This window comes from Pseudochaenichthys georgianus, chromosome 11, assembly GCF_902827115.2.
Source record: "Pseudochaenichthys georgianus chromosome 11, fPseGeo1.2, whole genome shotgun sequence".
Lineage (NCBI taxonomy): Eukaryota > Metazoa > Chordata > Actinopteri > Perciformes > Channichthyidae > Pseudochaenichthys > Pseudochaenichthys georgianus.
The window spans coordinates 16448096-16468980 of NC_047513.1; the positions used below are offsets into that span (position 1 = coordinate 16448096).

Below are 20885 nucleotides of genomic sequence, written 5' to 3' on the forward strand. Positions count from 1 at the left end.
TTTTTAAAAACCAAATATTTCTGCTTGTTGTGAAACAAATAATCATATCTGAGAATATCTATTTTGTCATTTTGGTTGAACTGACCCCTCACATCTAATTGAATGTGTAACTGCTTAAAAACGTATTCAAGTGCATAAGTCTAGACATAAATTAATGGAATATTATCAACTGTGACGTGTTCAGTTTGCATTGTCTTCATAGAGTTATGTGATACTCAGACATAAAAGAGATCCTATTTCCTGGTTTCACTTCTGTCCACTGATACTCTCTGTGTTATTTCTGATCACCAGTACTGGTTTGGAAGGTGTGTGGGGACCCGTGAGTAAAACAACACAATGAAAAGGATGCCCTGTCATTCACTGCCTGTGGGTGGAGCTTACAGCTGCAGTGCTTCTGGAGGAACTCCCCTCCTCCAATCAGCACAGAGCATGCATGAGTCTCTTCCTCATGTTTACTCCCTTATTTGGCAGGCAGGGGCTGGCCTTATTTGACTAGGGAGGAAAATGGTGGAAAGGAAAGTCAGACGGCTTCAGTAGACTGAGCGATTCCAGCAGTTTTATCTCTGGTGAGTAAATATCTGTCATCTCATTGCTTTCTAATCGTTGATCTGAAGGATGTTTAAACTGTGTGTGATAGCTGAGTCAGCTAGGACGGATGCATTAACAGGATGATTCATATGTGTGAGAGGCTAGGAATCAGGAAATGAGAGAACTAGACTTGAAAACAAACAAAGTAACACTTCCTGTGTTAAAGTTAAAGGTGCCAAATAGCCAATAGAGCTTATTAAATTGAAGAAGCTGCTACATTGAAGGTTAAGGCATGTAAAAGTTTGTTTATTTCCAGTCTTTCTTGTATTACTAGGAAGACACACCCACTGTGGTCCCTGCATTTTCATGCAGGACAACATCGAGATGGATGATTAATGTCACAACTATGAGAACGATGCATTACAATCGGACATCATCTGTAATACTGCATTCTTTTCATAAGAACATCTTATATAATTAATAATTTCCAAAACACCACACTACACATTTTCAACTGAATGCTTAATTTGGACATTTGTTTATGGTTCAAATGCCCAAAATCCACTGGTTCCGTCATCTCACGTATGAATATTTGATTGTCTCATTTGATATTTAACCAACTCTCTAGGCAATTTCAATGCCAATTTAGGAAGTTGAGAGGATCTTCAATGGCTTTAACTATTTTCTGAAGTTTTATTTACCAATCAAAGAATTGAGAAAATTATGTAAAGATTAAATTATGAAAATATTAATTATTGAATGTTGAAGCGGTATGTGTAACTGCAGACAACAGAAGCCCCTATTGTGACCTGTTGCCAGAAACATTAGACTGTAAGATGACACCTACAACAATATGGCATGTGTGTAGCAGCTGGTGACATGTGGGCCGTAGCCCTAGCAACCTGAGGCAAGCCATAAGTTAAATATCTAGGGAAATCCAAGAAGAGACCCTCTGAGGCAATCTTTTAGGTAAAGCTTTTAGATAGGGTCCAGGAGATCAAGCTAACATGCAGTTAGGATTCAGTTTTAAATCTACACTGGTTTAAGATGTATATTTTTAAACATATGCTTCTTTTTTTGTATGTCTCCAGCCTCCAGACTCACTTTGTGTGATCCTTAACACGGCAGAAGAGAAGCATCAGTGATGGCGGATGCAGAGAAGATCAAGAAAACAGCAGCCAAGGTGCTGTGCTGCGTGGAGAAGGTGACCTCCTTCGCCTCCTCCATCGACCCCATCTTTGGCATAGTCTCTTCCCTGGTTGGGGTTGCTCGCAAGGGCCTGATTGAGGAGGAGGGCCACGCTCTAGACAAAGACTTCCAGTCGCTCCACACCAAACTGGAGAGCATCTCCGAAAAGAACCACCAATGCCTGAGGCGGATCCGCATCGACGAGGTGAACGAAACCTACGGCAAGTACGAGGAGTACATCAAGCACCAGTACACCGCCTTCAACAACATGGTGGGGAACGTGAAGAAAGATCCTGACAACAGTCAGCGCTACATGGAGAACTTTGAGAAGACTTATGAGAGGGACAAGAGTGACATGAGCCTGGATGTGTACTACCGCGGTGTGATGGGTACCAAGTTGCTGTTTGGAAGACCTCTGCTGAAGGTGTACCTGGACAACTGCGACGGCGACCGTGAGATCATGGAGCGCCGCTGTTCACACATCACCCACCTGTTCCACATGGGCCTCATCGCCCTCATGGCGTACACAGCTGTTACCGAGGACGACGAAGACGAGGTGCGGGAGAAGTGGGCCAAGAGGGTGGCAGACATCCAGGAGAAGATGCAGGACATGCTCAGTCAGTGCAAAGACAAGAAGTCCTGAAGCTGTAGAGAGAGGAGGGAACAGTTTTCTGTGGTCCAAGGAAAACTGACAAAATATGTTATAATATATAAAACCAAAGCCATGTCTCATTTATGCACTTAAGCTGCACCTGATATTCTTAGTGGTGTATTTTAGTTATTGTATCGACGTTGTATGTAGTGTTTTGTTTCAAAGAGACCACTAAATGTTTCAGTTGCTTTGTATTACATGTCAATCAATATATGGTATGCTGAAGTTTTGTACAATCTCTACAATTAAAATGTACATATTATTAGCCGATGAAGTTGAATATTGTGAAATTGATTCTATCCACATTAAAACCAACAATGTATACATAAAAAGGCCATGCTGTACTTGTTAGTACAATGTGTTATGAGACCCCTTTTGGAAAAGAACAGTTCTTCATACATGATTTGATTATACTTAACCCTAAATGAAACAGAAACCACTATCAATATAAACTCCTAAAAACGATTTGATTTCGGTTAGAAGGTTAAGATACGGTAATCGTGTCTTTATGGGCTCTAACAATGTGTAAGGAGGGGTATACTAACCAGGGAAACATGCAAGTTAGCTTAGCTTTAATCAAGAAGAATATATATGGATTAAGAATTAATTCAATTACGAATAGATATGGACTGGGACTCTAATCAGGCTGAAGTTACTTTACTTTATTTAAGAACAGTTTGCTCGTAAAAAAGGCAATAACTACTTTTATTATCAATTAACTTTAACCATACCTTAAGCAGGTGCACTTCATGCAGTTTAGGGAGATCATGTGGTCAGTTTCTGCTAACTCTAGCTAAGTGCGCAGAATGAAATAAAACGTGGGAATTTCAATTATTGTCTCCTTACACGGCCTACACACTATGTCTACAAATACATATTTTTCACAAGCACGCTTTGAATTCTTCTGGGGATTTTACAAATACTTCCAGGAAATAAATACAACACATTTGAGTATGTCAATATTTAATGCTGCCGCACTGAGTCCCCCTCACCGCCAGAGTTCTCTGTTTTCCGAGCCGAGCTGCTGTCATGGAACGTAACGCGATTCCTCTGTTTGTGTGTGCAGCCCTGCCCCAAAGTTACAGGCCTGCAGAGACCGCAACACACATATCTGCTGTGGAAGTTCACCAGGAGCAGAGTCTGATGAAATAAACATGGTGAAACTAACCGAGGGCTGTGAAAAGCTGTTTCTGGTCTGCTGGAGGAAAAAGACACGAAGCTTTAGGTAAGTTTCATCTAATTTAATAGCGGAAAAGCGGTGATGACGACTGTAGCATCCCGGCTACAGCTGCTGATTCAGAACTACAAGTTGATCGTGTTTATTGTACGGGAGGAAATGTGTCAACGCTAGTTTGATCCAGCAGCTTTGAGTGTAGTCTAACATATAGTAGATAACACACTTTGTGTAATAACTGTTTGAAGACAACATAGTTTGGTTTCCGGGGCGTGACCTCACTTTGAACTCAACAAGTTGATGTCTGAGCGGATGGTTTTTAATGTTAATGTATTGCTGTTTATTAGTTGTATGTCTATAAAGAGCGAGTTAAACCTGAGGCCTGTTCTGTATTGCAGATACTTGTGAAAAGCATTATTATAACATTCTCTTAAAGCATGCCAAAAGTCCCCTGAATATAATGTCTTATAACCAGTCTTGAGGTGCCTTTACTTTAAAATATCAAGTATCATATTGATTAAATAAACATTTAATCATCATTATATATCATTTATATTGCTGTCATTTGGTTGTTTCTGAATGTCCAAGCTTTTACATCAAGCTCAATGTGAGTATTATGACAACATTCTTAATGACATTAACTGTGATCTGTTTCAGGGATGCCTCTCCACAGCATTTGGCCCTTGTGTAGAACCTTGTGTCGGGACTGAGAGAGAGTCCGCAGGATGGGCAACGAGGACAGCCTGGAGGATGTGTTTGTGGCTGTCATTCGCCCGAAGAGTCAAGTCAGCCTGAGCTCAAAGGAGTACAGAGCCAAAGCTTATGAGGTAAATATCCCGAGTCAGAAAACAAATAACTTACTGGCCTCAATGTCTAAGCAAAGTCAAATTATATCATATCTAAAATGGAAGAGACAAAGAGGAAACATATCTGTCTTCTGAGGAATATACACTTATCAAAGAAAGCTGAATATAGTTAATGTTGTTTTTACATTTCCTTGTGTATTTACAAGGTTTTTTTGCACTAAAATAAAAATATTTTTCTAAACTGCAACCTAATTTAAACTGACACTATATTGCCTTAAAAATAAATAAAAATAAAAGTATTTAAAGCAGTAAATGGTAAATCACCAATAATAAATTGAACAAAAATGAAAAACAATTACATTTAAAACGATACACTAAAACAGAATAGCTACCTAACCAATGACTTCTAAGCAGATTTTGAACCAGCCATTTAACCACCTTTCATTTCAGAATTGTTCAACTAAGCTTTTATGTTTCCTGAACAGATCCTGCTGATTGAAGTGCCTTTGGAGGGGAAGGAGAAGAAAAGAAAGAAAGTCCTCCTGGCGACAAAAATCCAAGCTGCAGGAGACAAATCCAAATCCATATTGGATTATGTGGACGAAACCGTCAGATCAATATCCAACAACCAAAGCTTCATCGGTGAGTGTTGGACATTCACACTCAAGAATAGTTCACATTTCAGCCGTGCATACAGCATCACAACTGCTGCCTGTCATTTAAAGATGTTGTTGCTCTTTAAAGTGAAGGAATGGTTTACTCATGACTCACCGCTGATCCTGACACTTTTGTGTTTCAGGAAAGCGTGTGGTTCATATGAAGAAATTCCCCCTCGATGGAAACAATGAAGGAAAAGAGGCCTCGCTTTTTGTGGTGCCAGTCAGTGTTAAAGGTGAGCGTAAAACCAAGGATCCTTCACACAAAATCGATACCTCAGACATTGTAAGACATTGTTTACATTCTGTATACTAATAAATTACTCTGAACAGACAACAGCAAGCCATTGCACAGTGCCGGGAGCCCGAGCTTCTACTGCTTCCAGGACATCATGCGGGTGTGCAGCGAGACCAGTGCCCACTTCTGCCCCATCACCTCCAAGATGCTCCTGGCCTTAGACAAGTGAGGATATATTCAGATACACAGACTGCGGTCAAATAGTCAATACATTATGCCATATGTCTACCTCTAACCCCTTCATGAGTTCAAGTAAAGATGTGAAGGAGAATTCATATGCACCTGAATAATCAAACTGACTATGATGTTTTTTGGAAAAGCAACTTTCTTTATAAGTCATATGAGAACAGTAACAAACTAAATGTTGTACAATTCAAGTAGGGATTGCTGTCTAAAACAGAATCACATCTCCTGAGACGGTTGATTTCTAGTCATACATAGTACACGATGGAAGAGTGAAGTGTTATTGATGGATGAATGGTGCCGGTAAAAGATAATCTAGTGTTCCCTGTTCTAAAGAATGTAAGAAAAGGAAGCATTGAAGTGGCTTTATTTAACATTTAGACAATTTGACCAGCTCTTATAATGGCTGACACCTTATTCTTCTAGGTTGTTTTATTAAGTCTGGAAAAAATACTACTCGACCGAGCTCTACTCTTTTCGGATGAAGCTTTAGAAAAGTTAACGTTGTCTCTTTGACGTCAACAGGTGGTTAGCAGAGCAGCACAGCGTGCCTCACGCCATCCCCGCCCTGTTCAGACCGGCACCTGTTGAGCGGGTGAAGACCAACGTCAGCAACCCGGCCTACAGCAGCGAGGGCAAACTGAGTGAGGAGGGTCTGCACATGGGCTACACCGCTCTGGAGATCAAGAGCAAGATGATGTCCCTGGAGAAGGCAGACATGTGCATCCTCAACCCGCTGTACGGCTCAGATCTGCAGTACACCAACCGGGTGAGAAAAGCCTCTTAAGAACCAGGAGATACCTTATAGAAATGGCTGGGAAATTTACATGATTTATGTAGTAGACCAAGGGAGATTGGTTGTCTGACTCTAAAACATGGAAGTGTCCTTTTGTTAGTACTATAAACTTGAAAAATCATCTCATCCCCTTCCCTTTGTTTATCCTCTTTGTCTGGCTTTTTGTTTGCAGGTGGATAAAGTTATCATCAACCCTTACTTTGGTCTCGGAGCGCCCGACTACTCCAAGATCCAGATCCCACAGAGGGAGAAGTGGCAGCATGGCCCTAACTGTGTGGCAGAAGACACGTGAGTGGTTATTCTTACATGATCCACATTGTTTTGACCTTCTTCTCCAGTCAATTGCTACTCCTTTCTGTGTCTAATTTCTTTTTTGGTCATGAAAATAAAATGAAGACAATTCTCTGCAGGGAGCGCCAGTGGGTGGAAGACTTCCCGCTCCACCGCAGCGCCTGTGAGGGAGACACAGAGCTGCTGTTGAAGCTCCTGGACAGCGGTTTCTCCGTCAAACAGCTGGACAGCGACCACTGGGCTCCCATCCACTACTCCTGCTGGTACGTCTCATCTCAAGTAGCCAAAAGCTCTCACTTTCTCCGATTTGTAGTTTGTGTTGTTTATGCGTTCTTGTGGTAAAGCATAGTTTCAATGCAGGCACGGTAAAGTGGAGGCGACCAAGCTGTTACTAGAGAAAGGTAACTGTAATCCCAACCTGCTGAACGGCCAGCTCAGCTCCCCGCTGCACTTCGCAGCCCGGGGGGGCCACGCAGAGATCGTGCAACTCCTGCTGGAGCACCCCGAGATCGACCGGGTACGACATGTGACGTTTACCTAACATTTGCTGTTCTCCTCTTAATTTTTTCCCCATAACTACTATGGATGATTTTCTAGCTGCTATTATAATTCAACATGAGATATTGATCACCCCTCCACCTACATTCCATTATGAACAATGAACACTGTTTGATTTGGAATATCAGTAAAGCAATAGAAATCGTATATATCTATTGTAAACTTGTTGAAAAAATCAGTGATTGTTTCCCTTAACTACTTGAGCCTTTTTTAAATGTAATTCAATGTCTTTTTTTCTGTAATGCACAAGCAAAATAACATAAATGTCATGATAAATTATACATGACCACACAAGGCTTTTTGCAAATATTAATACAATTATGTCGATAACTTACAAATGTAATATTTTATGTTCATTGCACATCAAAAATTGCAATATTGTTTGATGATTTTGTAAGTATGATTTTTAGACAATGCACATATGTATGAAGACACACTATATTACATCTCATAATATAGTGATTATGTAAGACAATAACCAGTCAATACTGATATTGACGTTCCCACCTACAGCACATGGAAGACCAGCAGAAGCGCTCCCCTCTTCAGGTGTGTGAGGAGAACAAACAGAACGAATGGGAGGAGACGATGAAGCTCCTGCAGCAAACCAGCAGCAAACCTGTGAGTCACACATCCCACACTCACCTAATTACTGTTTGTGTATTGCAAACATGACACTAAAGTGTTACACCACAGTGTTAAAGCTGATCACATGCAGCTTCCAAATTGCTTTGGCTAGAAGTATATCCATGATATTGTAAGTTACTAGGGTTGCAAAATTCCGGGAATTTTCAAAGATGGAAACTTTCCATGGGAATTTATGGGAATAAACTGGGAATTTTCTAAATTGAAGGTTGGCTCTTCATAGGGAACTTAAATATATTTGGGGAAAGTATATTTTAGCATAATCTTGACTAAAACAAACAGATGCCATTCAAGTACACTTGAATATCCATGCCATAGCACACTGCTTACTGCATGGCTATTGAGACCACACCCCCTACAGGCACTCAACATTCCTGTTTTCATTCTTCAATGAAACAAATAATTGTTCAATAAAATAATTCAAACTTGTTCTGTTCTACTAAAAAAATTAAATAAGAAAATCTATTGAAATGTCATGTTTTTTGTTTAATTTTGCATCTAATATTTCCAAAATTCCCCAGCTTAACTTCCCATGGAAACTTTCCGGTCACTTTCCGGAAATTTACCGGAAATGTTCCGCCCCTTTGCAACCCTATGAGTTACACATTTTTATAAGCTTACCACACTTTGTCCATAAATGGAGACTTTTCTGACGAGACGTTGTCACAGCCTAAAGCAGTGGTTCTCAACTGGTGGGTCGCGACCCAAAAGCGGGTCGCGGACCCGTTTCGAGTGGGTCGCGGTCTCGCGGATGTGTGAGTGAAGAAAAAGTCAAACTTTTATTTTGAAGTCCCGATTTTCTAACGCTGTGCATGCAGTCGGCGTTGGACTGGAAGTACCGGAGACCATAAATGGTTTTTGAAAACTTCTGTCACATAGTGATCATCTTCTCAATAAAATATCTTTGCTGATGTTTTTTCGAGTCTTCTGGCCAATCAGAATCAAGATTGTTGCCGGAAGTCCCCACGGAGAATAACTTTGCGGTAGAACTCTTCTTTATACATCCATGGGTACTTCAGATAAAAATGACCACATAATGAAATATGACCCCCGGTTTGATGATTGCCAGGTCACAGAACAATGGGAGCTATCTACCCTTACCCACAATTTAAAGTAAGTCACACAGACTATCTCCTCTTTGCTCTTCTCTCTGTGAGGAGCAGCAAGATGTCAGAACAAAGTGAAAAACAAACAATGGCTTAAAATATTATTAATATGTCGGTTAGTAATAGATTTATTTATTTTCTTCTCAGAGTGTACCAGAATGCGTAGTTTGTTAGTATTTCTAAAAATCTCCTGGGGGAGAATCCCCCCAGACCCCCCTGCTGGGTTTGGGTTTTCAGCATGTGTGCCTTTTTATATAGTTCAGCTTTGATTCCATCAACTCATTAAACCTTTTTTAAAAGCATACTTTAGTTCTGTGAAGGGATATAAGGGATATATGCACTGTACTTCGCTTGTATTAATATTGTTTGCTGAAAAGCGTATATATTACAGCACGATTTTTTGTTGAATAGATTTGAGTGCTTCAAAATGTTGGGTCGCGATGTATTGACCAAGTAAAAAGTGGGTCCCGAGGCCTGACCAGTTGAGAACCACTGGCCTAAAGTATAAACTTACTCCATCCATGCATTTTGATTAAATCAAGCTTTTTTTGTGGTTAATGTGTATGTTATAGTGTCCACTGTGTCCCAGCTGTGCATTTGTCTATTTTTAAAGAACATGTCATATAAAAGAATTGTAATGCCTGCTTATATATATTGAATTGTTAAGGAAGAAAGATGCTTTTACATCTTTCTGTGGTAGTTTAGTCTACTGCTCGTTAGATGATACTAACTCCTCAAGTGTTCTAAACTGTTTCACTTGGTTTTTAATGGTACGTTTTTGTTCTCCACAGTATGAGAAGGTGCGTATCTACCGCATGGACGGCTCGTACCGCTCTGTGGAGCTGAAGCACGGCAACAACACCACCGTGCAGCAGATCATGGAAGGCATGCGTCTCTCACAGGACACGCAGCAGTACTTCACCATCTGGATCTGCTCCGAGAACCTCCGTGAGTTCAATCTTAAGACAGAAATGTGATGAAATTGCTCGTAAATTGATCCTCTCGCTATAAAACCTAAGATCCCTGTGATTGTACTCTTATGTGAAATGTCTGTTTGTTTTTCATGTATTGTGTCTTGATATGTGTCTATGTTGATGTTACACATGGAGCTGCTGTGATGCAAGTCACATTTCAGACTTGATCTGACCATTAAAGTATTACCGCATCGTAAGACCTGCTCAGTCAACTTCATAGGATTTTATCAATAAAAAAGTTATGTTGGAAAAATGTGATCAAATGTAGTATATTCGGTTTTGATTTAGGGACAATAGTATTACAATAATAAATGCAACAAAAACAATTTCAGTAACATTGGTGTACATTGTGTGTCAGACCTGCAGCTGAAGCCTTACCACAAGCCCCTGCAGCACCTGAGGATCTGGACGGAGATCGTGACGGAACTGACGGTGCTGGATCCTCAGAGGGAAACGCCTCAGCTCTTCCTCCGCAGAGACGTCAGGCTGCCTCTGGATGTCGAGAAAAAGATAGAGGACCCTCTGGCCATCCTCATTCTGTTCGACGAGGCCCGCCACAGCCTCCTGAAGGGCTTCTTTACTGCGCCCGACAGCAAGCTCATCACACTGGCCAGCCTCCTCCTGCAGATCATCTACGGCAGCTATGAGAGCAAGAAGCACAAGCAAGGATTCCTCAAGTAAAATATTGTTTCTAATGCTTTACAACATTTTGCACTGACCTCTTAAATGATCCTTGTTGTCTGTGATATGCCACACAACCAGCTTCAGTTGTTGTATATGGTCATCAGCAGCAAAAACACATTTACAGAAATTACAAATAGCTCAAAACAAGGCTGCCAGACTAGCTCTCCACTGTTCGAAGCACACTCATATTGGAGTTATGCATAGAAGCCTATCATGGCTTCTAGTTGAGAAACGTCTGCAATCTCGTGTTATCACTTTTCTAAAAAATGTCCAATTTAGCAAAAAAACACTGTATTTTTATGATCAAATAGTTTACACAAGAGACGAGCATGACCATAAGACATTTCTCCCCAACAGCGAGGAAAACCTGAAATCAATTGTGCCGATATCCAAAGTGAAAAGCAAGGCGTACCACTGGACTAACAGGATTCTTCATGAGTACAAAGTACGCTGGGAGTTTTCATTGTACATATTCCTCTCCATCTTTAAATGAAATCCACCTGCTTCACTGACAGGCTGTTCTCTCCCTCTCCCACAGGCCCTGAGCACCAGTGAGGGGGTGAGTAAAGAGATGCACCACCTGCAGCGGCTCTTCCTGCAGAACTGCTGGGACATCCCCACCTACGGAGCGGCCTTCTTCACGGGCCAGGTCTACACCAAGGCCAGCGCCAGCAACCACAAAGTGATCCGCGTCTACGTCGGGATCAACACCAAGGGGCTGCACCTCATGAATATGGAGACAAAGGTGTTTTCCATGTTTCATTCTATGTTTTAAACACCAGATGTTTTAATATGTGTTTTGTGCTTTTGTAAGCGGTGAAAACCAGATTAACTTGTCTCCACTTAATCCTCAGACACACCAATGGAACAATCAGTAATAACTAATGCCAGGCAGCAAAGAATTGTTTAAACCAACAGAAATTAGTATGTAAAAAATGTATTCAAAATACATCAAGACTATCTCCATTTGGTGCTGCCAGATAACATGGAGTCCTGTTTTGAATATTGCACTTTATTTCAAACATTTTATCAGTATTATTTTAGCTAATAATTGTACCTATTTATTTAAACATAATACAGCTTCAATTGTAAGTTTAGATATGTGGAATAAGATATACTTTTTTAAGGATAATTTTTCCAACTTAAGGGGAAAACACAATGTAAAAAGGGTTACATTTAATACGTTTGTAATCATTTTTTGATAGCTTTTTGGTGTTTTAATTGAACATTTGCTGTAATCTTTCTCTTTTTGCATGCTCAGTATGATAGTTTGTTAAACCTGAACACACTGCTGCAGTAACAAAATAATTTCCTAAGTTGGGATCAATAAAGTATCTATCTATCTATCTCTGCCCTCCCAGGTCCTTCTCATCAGTTTGGAGTACAGCACATTCATGTGGCAGCTCGGACACGCTGACCAGTACTTCCAGATACACAGCGGGGACAATAAGATGAACTTCATTGTGCACACAAAACAGGTAACTGCTACAGGATGTCAAGCTAAAACTAAGTAAATGGTTCAAGGTTGTTTTTAAAATATAGTATTCAAATAATGTCTGAATAACCCGGTCTCCCGGTCTCAATTATGTTTATCATTTTCTTGCAGGCTGGCCTTATTGTGAAGCTTTTGATGAAGCTGAGTGGACAGATGACATCAAATGATAAAAGCGTTTTGGACAAATATGCCTATGGCTGAAAAAGTGTTTAGGAAACCACAGCTGCCAAATATCAAAGTGCAAGTTTTTCTTACTGACTTTCATTTGACTGCAATATGTTGGCCTTTTCACAACGCCTCGTTATGTATATTATGCTTACTGATATTTGTCACAACCTCACATTGTGTATTTTTGACCATTCATATATTTGGAGTGCATGTAAATATGTTTATTTAATGTTTTGTTTTAATAAACCGATGTATGAATGACGATGTGTTGGATTTTGTGCTGAAAACTCTGAACCACAAATTGTGCTTTATTAAAATAATCAAATGATAGATGGTATAGAATAGGCTGATGGCAATTGTAAAATTATATGTTCATGAAAATAGTTTTAAAGTGAAGGAAGTTGGTGGTGTTGTGTGGAGACTATAAAGAAACCACTTTAAGTCCTCCACATGACTAATAGCTTCAGACTGAAACACTAAACACACAATAGTATTAAATCATATTTAGGTGATGCAACCATGAAACAAACTGATTAATGTACATGAAGAAAAAAACTAAATATTGCAGGTTAATAACATCTAAAAAAAGACCCAAACTTAACTTTATAATTTTAAGTCATCCTTATTGATGAGCCTCTAACACACTACCGGTTGGCAGAAAACTGCTGGCTTATTTTCCATAATAAATAATAAATGTCTAAGTGCATATTATATTTCCTTACCTCTCTTGGTTACCGACACTAACCTTTTTCATTATTTAACGTGTTTTGAGGGAAACGTCAACGTTTACATTTAACTAGTTTGATTTGTAGTGTCTGGGCATCCTATCAATCGATGGCGCAAACCTTGTTTGTCCCGCTGGAGTGACATCATATAGCCAGACATCGGTTCAGGTTCCGGCAGCCAATCACAGCGCGGCTGCTTGACGGACACGTGGTCAGCAGCCAATAGAAAGCCGCTGTTGGTCAGGCGGGGGCGGGGCGGCTACTGACAGGTAGAGAGAAGCCGAAACAATATCGACGATTAACATCAGATGAACTGGACGTTTATCCGCCGTGGGAACTTTGCATAGGTAGACGTGTATTCCCTCTAGTTTTAGTGGACCAGAGGAAGAAGTAAACATGTCTGTTCAATTTTATGAAATGGGCAGTAGACTGTTCGGGGACACTGTTGGGAAAGTGAGCGACAACCTGACCTCCGTGGTGCTGGCTGCTTCTGTCATCACTCTCGCTCTGGGATATATTACTAAAATGCTGCTCAAAGAGTCTCCAGACACTGATCTGGTAAGTAGGAGGAAGGAAAAGTCAGTGCCTTAAATTGTTGTTGAAATTCCCTGTAAGCATGTATTAATCATCCTGTTATCATGTTTCCTTTTGCAGAAATACCCACCTTACATTCCCTCCAGCATCCCCTTCCTGGGTCATGCTATTGCATTTGGAAAAAGTCCCATTGAATTTCTTGAAAATGCATATGAAAAAGCAAGTATTGGAGTAGAATATAAATGATTAGTACATCACTATGTTTACATATTAGATTCATTGCTGTCTAGAAATTCACTGTCACTGTTCCAACTTTATAAGTCTTAATATTGGCAGTTTTTCAGTGATATTCAAGTAAATATTTGTAGGTTTGGGACTGTTGGGGCAGACAAAACCAAGCAATTTCAAAATGTCCAAACAGGCTAACACACTGTAATCCAGATCATGATTTTACAGGATAAATGTTTAAATATATTAGATGCAGCTCCATGCACATAATATGTTTTAGTCTCGACTTTATCTTATTTTCCCCTCCCATACACAGTGATTTTCCCACGTACACACTTGACCTTTCCACCTTGTTCAACTGCCTACAAAATGTCTACTTCTGATATCAGTTGTATTGTTTATGGCAAGCAAATAAAATAAGTCCTATATCCCTAAAAAAAAAAGCAAAGATTATCCATAGTTAAATAAAACAACACTAAAGGAATTAAATTGACTTGCGGCCTCATTTTTAGTTGGTCCCGACCCCCCCAGCACTGTTTTAACCCCTGTGTCTCTGCTGTCCCCCCTCAGTACGGCCCTGTGTTCAGCTTCACCATGGTGGGGAGTACCTTCACTTACCTGCTGGGCAGTGAAGCTGCCACACTGATGTTCAACAGCAAGAATGAGGACCTGAATGCTGAGGACGTTTATTCCAGACTGACCACTCCAGTGTTTGGCAAAGGAGTAGCCTACGACGTGCCCAACCATGTGAGTGGAACCACATTCATTTACACATTAGAAAAGAACATTATGAATTCTGTTGAATTGATAAGATCCAGGAAAGTAGATTTGCAGATACAATTCCCAATCTCTTTAATATTTTGCAGATCTTTATGGAACAAAAGAAGATGTTGAAGACCGGACTGAACATCGCTCATTTTAAGGAACATGTGAAAATCATCGAAGCAGAGACCATCGAGTATTTTCAGAGATGGGGAGACAGCGGGGAGAAAAGTAAGATCCTTCACAAATACATGTATATTAGGAAAGTAACAAGTGACAGACTTATTTTGGAGTCCAAAACAGCAGAACCTAATGCAAGCAGGAAAATGGTTTCGTAGTAATATGAAATCATACATTTTAACCGATTGTCAGTGGGATTTCTTTGGGTTGTTGCTGTTTCTGGTTCCTAATGAATACACGTTTGGCCTGTTTCAGACCTGTTCGAGGCCTTGTCTGAGCTGATCATCCTGACGGCCAGCAGCTGCCTGCATGGGAAGGAGATCCGCAGCATGATGAATGAGCACGTGGCTCAGCTCTATGCAGACCTGGACGGAGGATTCAGCCATGCTGCCTGGCTGCTGCCCGGCTGGCTGCCCCTGCCCAGCTTCAGGTGCGACTGCTGTTCATGAATAAAGATTAGCATATAACAATCCAAGATAATCCAAAACACTGGATTAGTTCATTCAAAGAAAGAAGAGAACAACACATACATAAAACACCTGATTGAACTTTACCTCAGATTTATAAACTTTCTAGTATATGTACAAATAATAACACAAATATAACCTCTTTCTCTTTTAGGAAGAGGGACAATGCTCACAGAGAGATCAAGAACATTTTTTCCAAGGTGACTCAGAAGCGCAGGCAATCTGGAGAGAAAGTGGACGACATCCTGCAGACCCTCATCGATGCCACTTACAAGTAAGAGAGCTTCTAGAAAGAATTACAGCATGGTTTCAATTCTGAGCTCATACGACTGGATCACCTTTTTGCCTTGGCGGATCTAAGTGTATGTCTAAAAATACTTTTTAAGATCCATCCATCCATCTTCTCCCGCTTATCCGTGGTCGGGTCGCGGGGGTAGCAGTTCCAGCAGAGAGCCCCAAACTTTCTTTTCCCTGGCGACATCAACCAGCTCTGACTGGGGGATCCCAAGGCGCTCCCAGGCCAGCGAAGAGATATAATCCCTCCACCTGGTCCTAGGTCTACCCCTTGGTCTCTTCCCAGCTGGACGTGCCTGGAACGCCTCCCTAGGGAGGCGCCCAGGTGGCATCCTAACTAGGTGCCCGAACCACCTCAACTGGCTCCTTTCGACGCGAAGGAGGAGCGGCTCAACTCCGAGTCCCTCCCTGATGACCGAACTTCTCACCTTATCCCTAAGGGAGACACCAGCCACCCGGCGGAGGAAACCCATCTCGGCCGCTTGTATCCGCGATCTCGTTCTTCCGGTCATGACCCATCCTTCATGACCATAGGTGAGGGTAGGAACGAAAATGGCCTGGTAGACAGTGAGCTTTGCCTTCTGGCTCAGCTCCCTTTTCGTCACAACGGTGCGGTAAAGCGACTGCAGTACCGCTCCCGCTGCTCCGATTCCATTAGAACCACATCACCTGCAAAAAGCAGTGGTGCAATCCTTAGTCCACTGAACTGCAGACCCCCTCCCCCACGAATCGAAATCCGATCCATGTCTATTACAAACAGGATTGGTGACAAAGCGCAGCCCTGGCGGAGGCCAACCCTCACCGGAAATGGGTCCGACTTACTGCAGAGGACCCGGACACAGCTCTCGCTTTGGGAGTACAGAGATTGGATGGCCCTGAGTAGAGACCCCCTCACCACATACTCCCGCAGCACCTCCCACAGTAACTCCCTGGGAACCATGCGCCATACGCCTTCTCCAAGTCTACAAAACACATGTAGACCGGATAAGCGTACTCCCAGGCCCCCTGCAGGATCCTTGCGAGAGTAAACAGCTGATCCGTCGTTCCACGACCAGGACGGAATCCGCATTGTTCCCCCTCAATCTGAGGTTCGACAATCGGCCTGACCCTCCTTTCGAGTACCTTAGAGTAAACTTTCCCGGGGAGGCTGAGTAGTGTGATGCCTCTGTAATTGGCACACACCCTCTGATCCCCCTTTTTAAAAAGGGGAACCACCACCCCGGTCTGCCACTCCTTCGGCACTGTTTCCGACTTCCACGCAACGTTGATGAGACGTGTCAACCATGACAGTCCCTCAACACCCAGAGCCTTCAGCATTTCCGGGCGGATCTCATCCACCCCCGGGGCTTTGCCACTGTGGAGTTGTTTGACGACCTCAGTGACCTCCCCCCGGGAGATTGGTGTTGATACCCCGTCATACTCCAGCTCTGCCTCTAACATAGAGGGCGGAGTTGTCGGGTTCAGGAGTTCCTCAAAGTGTTCCTTCCAACGCCCCAACACTCCATCAGTTGAGGTCAACAACGTCCCATCCTTACTGTACAGCTTGGATGGTTCCCTGCTTCCCCCTCCTGAGGTGTCGGACAGTTTTCCAGAACAACTTTGGTGCCGCCCGAAAGTCCTTCTCCATGTCTTCTCCGAACTTCTCCCACACCCACTGCTTTGCCTCGGCTACGGATGAGGCTGCTGCCCTTCGGGCCTGTCGGTACCTTGCAACTGCCTCGGGAGTCCCCCGGGATAACAAATCCCTGAAGGCCTCCTTCTTCAGTCGGACGGCTTCCCTGACCACCGGTGTCCACCAGGAGGTTCGAGGGTTACCGCCCCTTGAGGCACCTCGGACCTTGAGACCACAGCTCCCCACCGCGGCTTCGGCAATAGAGGCTTTGAACACCGACCACTCTGGTTCAATGTCCCCAACCTCCACAGGAATGCCTGAAAAGCTCCGTCGGAGGTGTGAGTTGAAGGCCTCCTGAACTTGGGCCTCCTCCAGACGTTCCCAGTTCACCCGAACTACACGTTTGGGCTTACCACGTCTATCCAGAGGCTTCCCCCGCCACTCGACCCAACTCACCACCAGATGGTGATCAGTTGACAACTCCGCCCCTCTCTTAGTCTTTACCCGAGTGTCCAAAACATACGGCTTCAGGTCCGATGATACGATAACGAAATCGATCATGGACCTTCTGCCTAGGGTGCTCTGGTACCACGTACACTTATGAGCATCCTTATGTTCGAACATGGTGTTTGTTATGGCCAATCCATGACTAGCACAGAAGTCCAGTAACAAACCACCACTCCGGTTCAGATCAGGGGGGCCGTTCCTCCCAATCACGCCCCTCCAAGTGTCTCCATCATTGCCCACATGTGCGTTGAAGTCTCCCAGCAAGATTAAAGAGTCCCCTTCAGGAGCCCCATACAGGACTCTTTCCAGGGTCTCCAAGAAGGCCGAATACTCTGAACTGCTGTTGGGTGCATAAGCACACACAACAGTCAGTGTTCCCCCCCCATAACCCGCAGGCGTAGGGAGGCGACCCTCTCGTCCACTGGGGTAAACTCCAACAACGAAGCACCTAACCGGGGACTTGTGAGTATCCCCACACCCGCCCGGCGCCTCACACCTTGAGCAACTCCGGAGAAGAATAGAGTCCAACCCCTATCCAGAAGTAAGGTTCCAGAGCTGACGCTGTGCGTAGAGGTGAGCCCAACCAGATCCAACTGGTACCGCTCCACCTCCCGCACAAGCTCCGGCTCCTTCCCCCCCAGAGAGGTGACGTTCCATGTCCCCAAAGCCAGCTTCTGTCGCCCGGGTCTGGTCCGTCGAGACCCTCCGCTTTCACTGCCACCCTTCTGGCAGCGCACCCGACCCCATCGCTGTTTCCCGTAGGTGGTGGGCCCGCGGGACGGAGAAGCGGAGGTGTTGCCCATGTTGCCTTTTCGGGCTGGGCCCGGCCGGTCTCCGTGGCAAGCCCGGCCACCAGACGCTCGCCGACGAGTCCTCCTTCTGGGCCTGGCTCCAGAAAGGGACCCCGGGCTTCCTCCGGGCCGGGTATCCTCACTTCTTGTTGTTTCTTTTATGAGGTCTTTTGAACCAATCTTAGTCTTTTTAAGATAGATATTTAATTTGAATCCTGTTCACCATGACTCTTTTCTAAGGCATTTTTCAAATGTTAGAGATGCCTGTGATCCTTAATAACTGCATCTAAATCAGAGGGTTCTCATTAAAAAACATAAATGTTTATATGTTTAACATCGTGAAATCCATTACACTTACTTCTATATTCTATTTAAGTTTAAATACAAGAGGTAACTTAGCTGAGATGTTACTCCTGGTAAACTAGATTATGTTTTGAAAATGCAGCTGGGCTTATAAAGAAAGTGATATCGGAGAGTTAGGAGTTGCTAACATTACCATCGGAGCAAATCACCAAAAGGTATTTGCAAAGCTCTTTGCTAAAACTTTTCAAATATGATTTTCTAACCCTTGAATCTGTTCCCCTGTCAGAGACGGACGCCCCTTGAACGATAGCGAGATTGCGGGGATGCTGATTGGTCTGCTCCTGGCGGGGCAGCACACCTCCTCCACCACCAGCGCCTGGATGGGCTTCTTCATGGCCAAAGACAAAGCTCTGCAAGAGAAATGCTACGCCGAGCAGAAGGCCGTGTGCGGAGAAGACCTGCCTGCACTCGACCTTGATCAGGTACAAAAAGGCTGATTGTGCAGTAGTAATTTACATTAAAAACGTTTTGCATCTTGTTTCTACCTTAACTGAGTGACATATACACTGTAGCACTAGGTGGTGCTGCTTTTCCTGGGTGTAATTAATAACACACTTATAAATGTGTGATGTTGTATATAACCACAACACAGTTTTCAGGCTACTGCAGTTATATTTAATATACTGTATTTAAAAATAACTAATAATAATTAACTGCATCAAGATCAATATCACATTTTGTTAAAGAAAATACACCAAAAGTCATAGATAGCTGTTGCTTTTTGACACTATACTGTAAGTGGTTCTTCTCGTATTCTTGAGTTAGTTAATTAGTCAATCTTAATATTTTCCTGTTGTTGTCCTCAGCTGAAAGACCTCAGCCTGTTGGAGCGCTGTTTGAAGGAGACCCTGCGTCTGCGCCCGCCAATCATGACCATGATGAGGATGGCCCGCTCTCTTCAGGTAAGAACTACACCGTTTGTTTGTTTTGTTATTTCTTTATAGTACTTAACATGATGGCATCTCTAATTCAATATGCATGTTTTTTCCTTTGTTAGACTGCAGCAGGATACACCATCCCTGTGGGACACCAGGTGTGCGTCTCCCCGACCGTCAACCAGCGTCTGCAGGACACCTGGGACGAGAGGATGGAGTTCAGCCCCGACCGCTACCTCAACGACAACCCTGCAGCGGGGGAGAAGTTTGCCTACGTGCCCTTCGGAGCTGGTATGAGAAAATCTATCATTTTCATGAAAGAAGTGTGTCTCATTTGTCAATTATGTACCTGTAATTCAGTTTTCTGTCTACATTTGTATTTCATTTTTTAGCTGTGGATTTAAATAAAATCATGTACAACACCTGCTTATAACCTCACAAGAAAATCTAAACTTCTCTGTCTGCTCTTCAGGCCGCCATCGCTGCATCGGGGAGAACTTTGCTTACGTCCAGATCAAAACCATCTGGTCTACTTTACTGCGCATGTACGACTTTGACCTGGTGGATGGATATTTCCCCACAATCAACTACACCACGATGATTCACACCCCTCACAACCCCATCATCAAATACAAGAGGAGAGCACAGTGAGAGACACGAGGAAACATCCTGAGTGTTGAAGTGGAGCTGCAACTTCCTGGGACTTGAATTTAGGATTTAATAGATGAACGCACTTCGCTCTGCCTAAAAACGTCCAATTGTATAGTTTGAGTGCTTTCTCCTGCACTTTTCTACCCATCAATGTCAACAGTAATGCATGAGCTTTTGAGATGTGTGCTTGCAGAGATAATTGCACTGACTGTACGACTGACTTGAACACAGATGCTAATATTCACAGTGTGAATTCTTAAAAATGTTCAGTGCCTTGATGAAGGGGAAACATCTGTTGATTTTGAAAAGACCAGCAAGTTGAATTGAGTTTTTAACTGTAAACCAAGCAGAAGTTCCATATTACAGATTTGAATGAGTTATTTTTTTAGTAGTTATCCAGTAAACTTAATTATTCCTGCTTTGTGACATTATTTAGCTTCAGCTAAACCGAGAGTTACAGAGTCTCACTGCACAGGCTGTGTTGTTGTTCATTGGCTTTAAATAAACCGGGAAATGTCTTCTGATTATAGAGAATATTGTGTTTAGCAATACATAGTATGGTTTATTTTGTCCTTTGTTTGTTCTTTGCTTCAGGAAAAAACGTTTTAATTCCTTATTTCAATAAAAAGAACATCTAAAAATCGTCCCCACTTAATGTCAAATGAATTGTGAATATATTTTTGTAAAAGAAGAA

The 20885-nt window shown here is 42.7% G+C and overlaps 3 protein-coding genes across 3 annotated transcripts; all 3 read left to right on the forward strand.

The window, feature by feature from the left end:
• Nucleotides 1–475: 475 nt before the first annotated feature.
• rpz2 (rapunzel 2) lies at nt 476–2642 on the forward strand. Its single transcript, XM_034094437.2, has 2 exons — nt 476–566; nt 1620–2642. Exon 2 carries the CDS (start codon nt 1673–1675, stop codon nt 2357–2359), a length of 687 nt encoding a protein of 228 aa, XP_033950328.1. The 5' UTR covers nt 476–566; nt 1620–1672; the 3' UTR covers nt 2360–2642.
• Nucleotides 2643–3400: 758 nt separating this feature from the next.
• krit1 (KRIT1 ankyrin repeat containing) lies at nt 3401–12463 on the forward strand. Its single transcript, XM_034094436.2, has 16 exons — nt 3401–3593; nt 4200–4369; nt 4834–4990; nt 5148–5240; nt 5338–5467; nt 6011–6254; nt 6454–6569; nt 6692–6835; nt 6933–7089; nt 7644–7751; nt 9673–9829; nt 10214–10532; nt 10897–10984; nt 11078–11284; nt 11901–12017; nt 12146–12463. Exons 2-16 carry the CDS (start codon nt 4268–4270, stop codon nt 12233–12235), a joined length of 2229 nt encoding a protein of 742 aa, XP_033950327.1. The 5' UTR covers nt 3401–3593; nt 4200–4267; the 3' UTR covers nt 12236–12463.
• A 719-nt stretch (nt 12464–13182) lies between these two features.
• cyp51 (cytochrome P450, family 51) lies at nt 13183–20834 on the forward strand. The gene is made up of 10 exons (XM_034094510.2): nt 13183–13485; nt 13582–13680; nt 14260–14436; nt 14556–14682; nt 14887–15061; nt 15253–15372; nt 18892–19087; nt 19472–19567; nt 19663–19831; nt 20013–20834. The coding sequence occupies exons 1-10, from the start codon at nt 13324–13326 to the stop codon at nt 20189–20191; spliced, it is 1500 nt and encodes a 499-aa protein (XP_033950401.1). The 5' UTR covers nt 13183–13323; the 3' UTR covers nt 20192–20834.
• Nucleotides 20835–20885: the final 51 nt, after the last annotated feature.

Coding starts and splice junctions, on each gene's coding strand:
- rpz2 (XM_034094437.2), top strand. CDS start 1,673: ATGGCGGATGCAGAGAAGATCAAGAAAACAGCAGCCAAGGTGCTGTGC.
- krit1 (XM_034094436.2), top strand. CDS start 4,268: ATGGGCAACGAGGACAGCCTGGAGGATGTGTTTGTGGCTGTCATTCGC. Junction 4,370..4,833: donor ACAGAGCCAAAGCTTATGAG/GTAAATATCCCG, acceptor TTTCCTGAACAG/ATCCTGCTGATTGAAGTGCC. Junction 10,533..10,896: donor CACAAGCAAGGATTCCTCAA/GTAAAATATTGT, acceptor TCTCCCCAACAG/CGAGGAAAACCTGAAATCAA.
- cyp51 (XM_034094510.2), top strand. CDS start 13,324: ATGTCTGTTCAATTTTATGAAATGGGCAGTAGACTGTTCGGGGACACT. Junction 13,681..14,259: donor TTGAAAATGCATATGAAAAA/GCAAGTATTGGA, acceptor GTCCCCCCTCAG/TACGGCCCTGTGTTCAGCTT. Junction 15,062..15,252: donor CTGCCCCTGCCCAGCTTCAG/GTGCGACTGCTG, acceptor TTTCTCTTTTAG/GAAGAGGGACAATGCTCACA.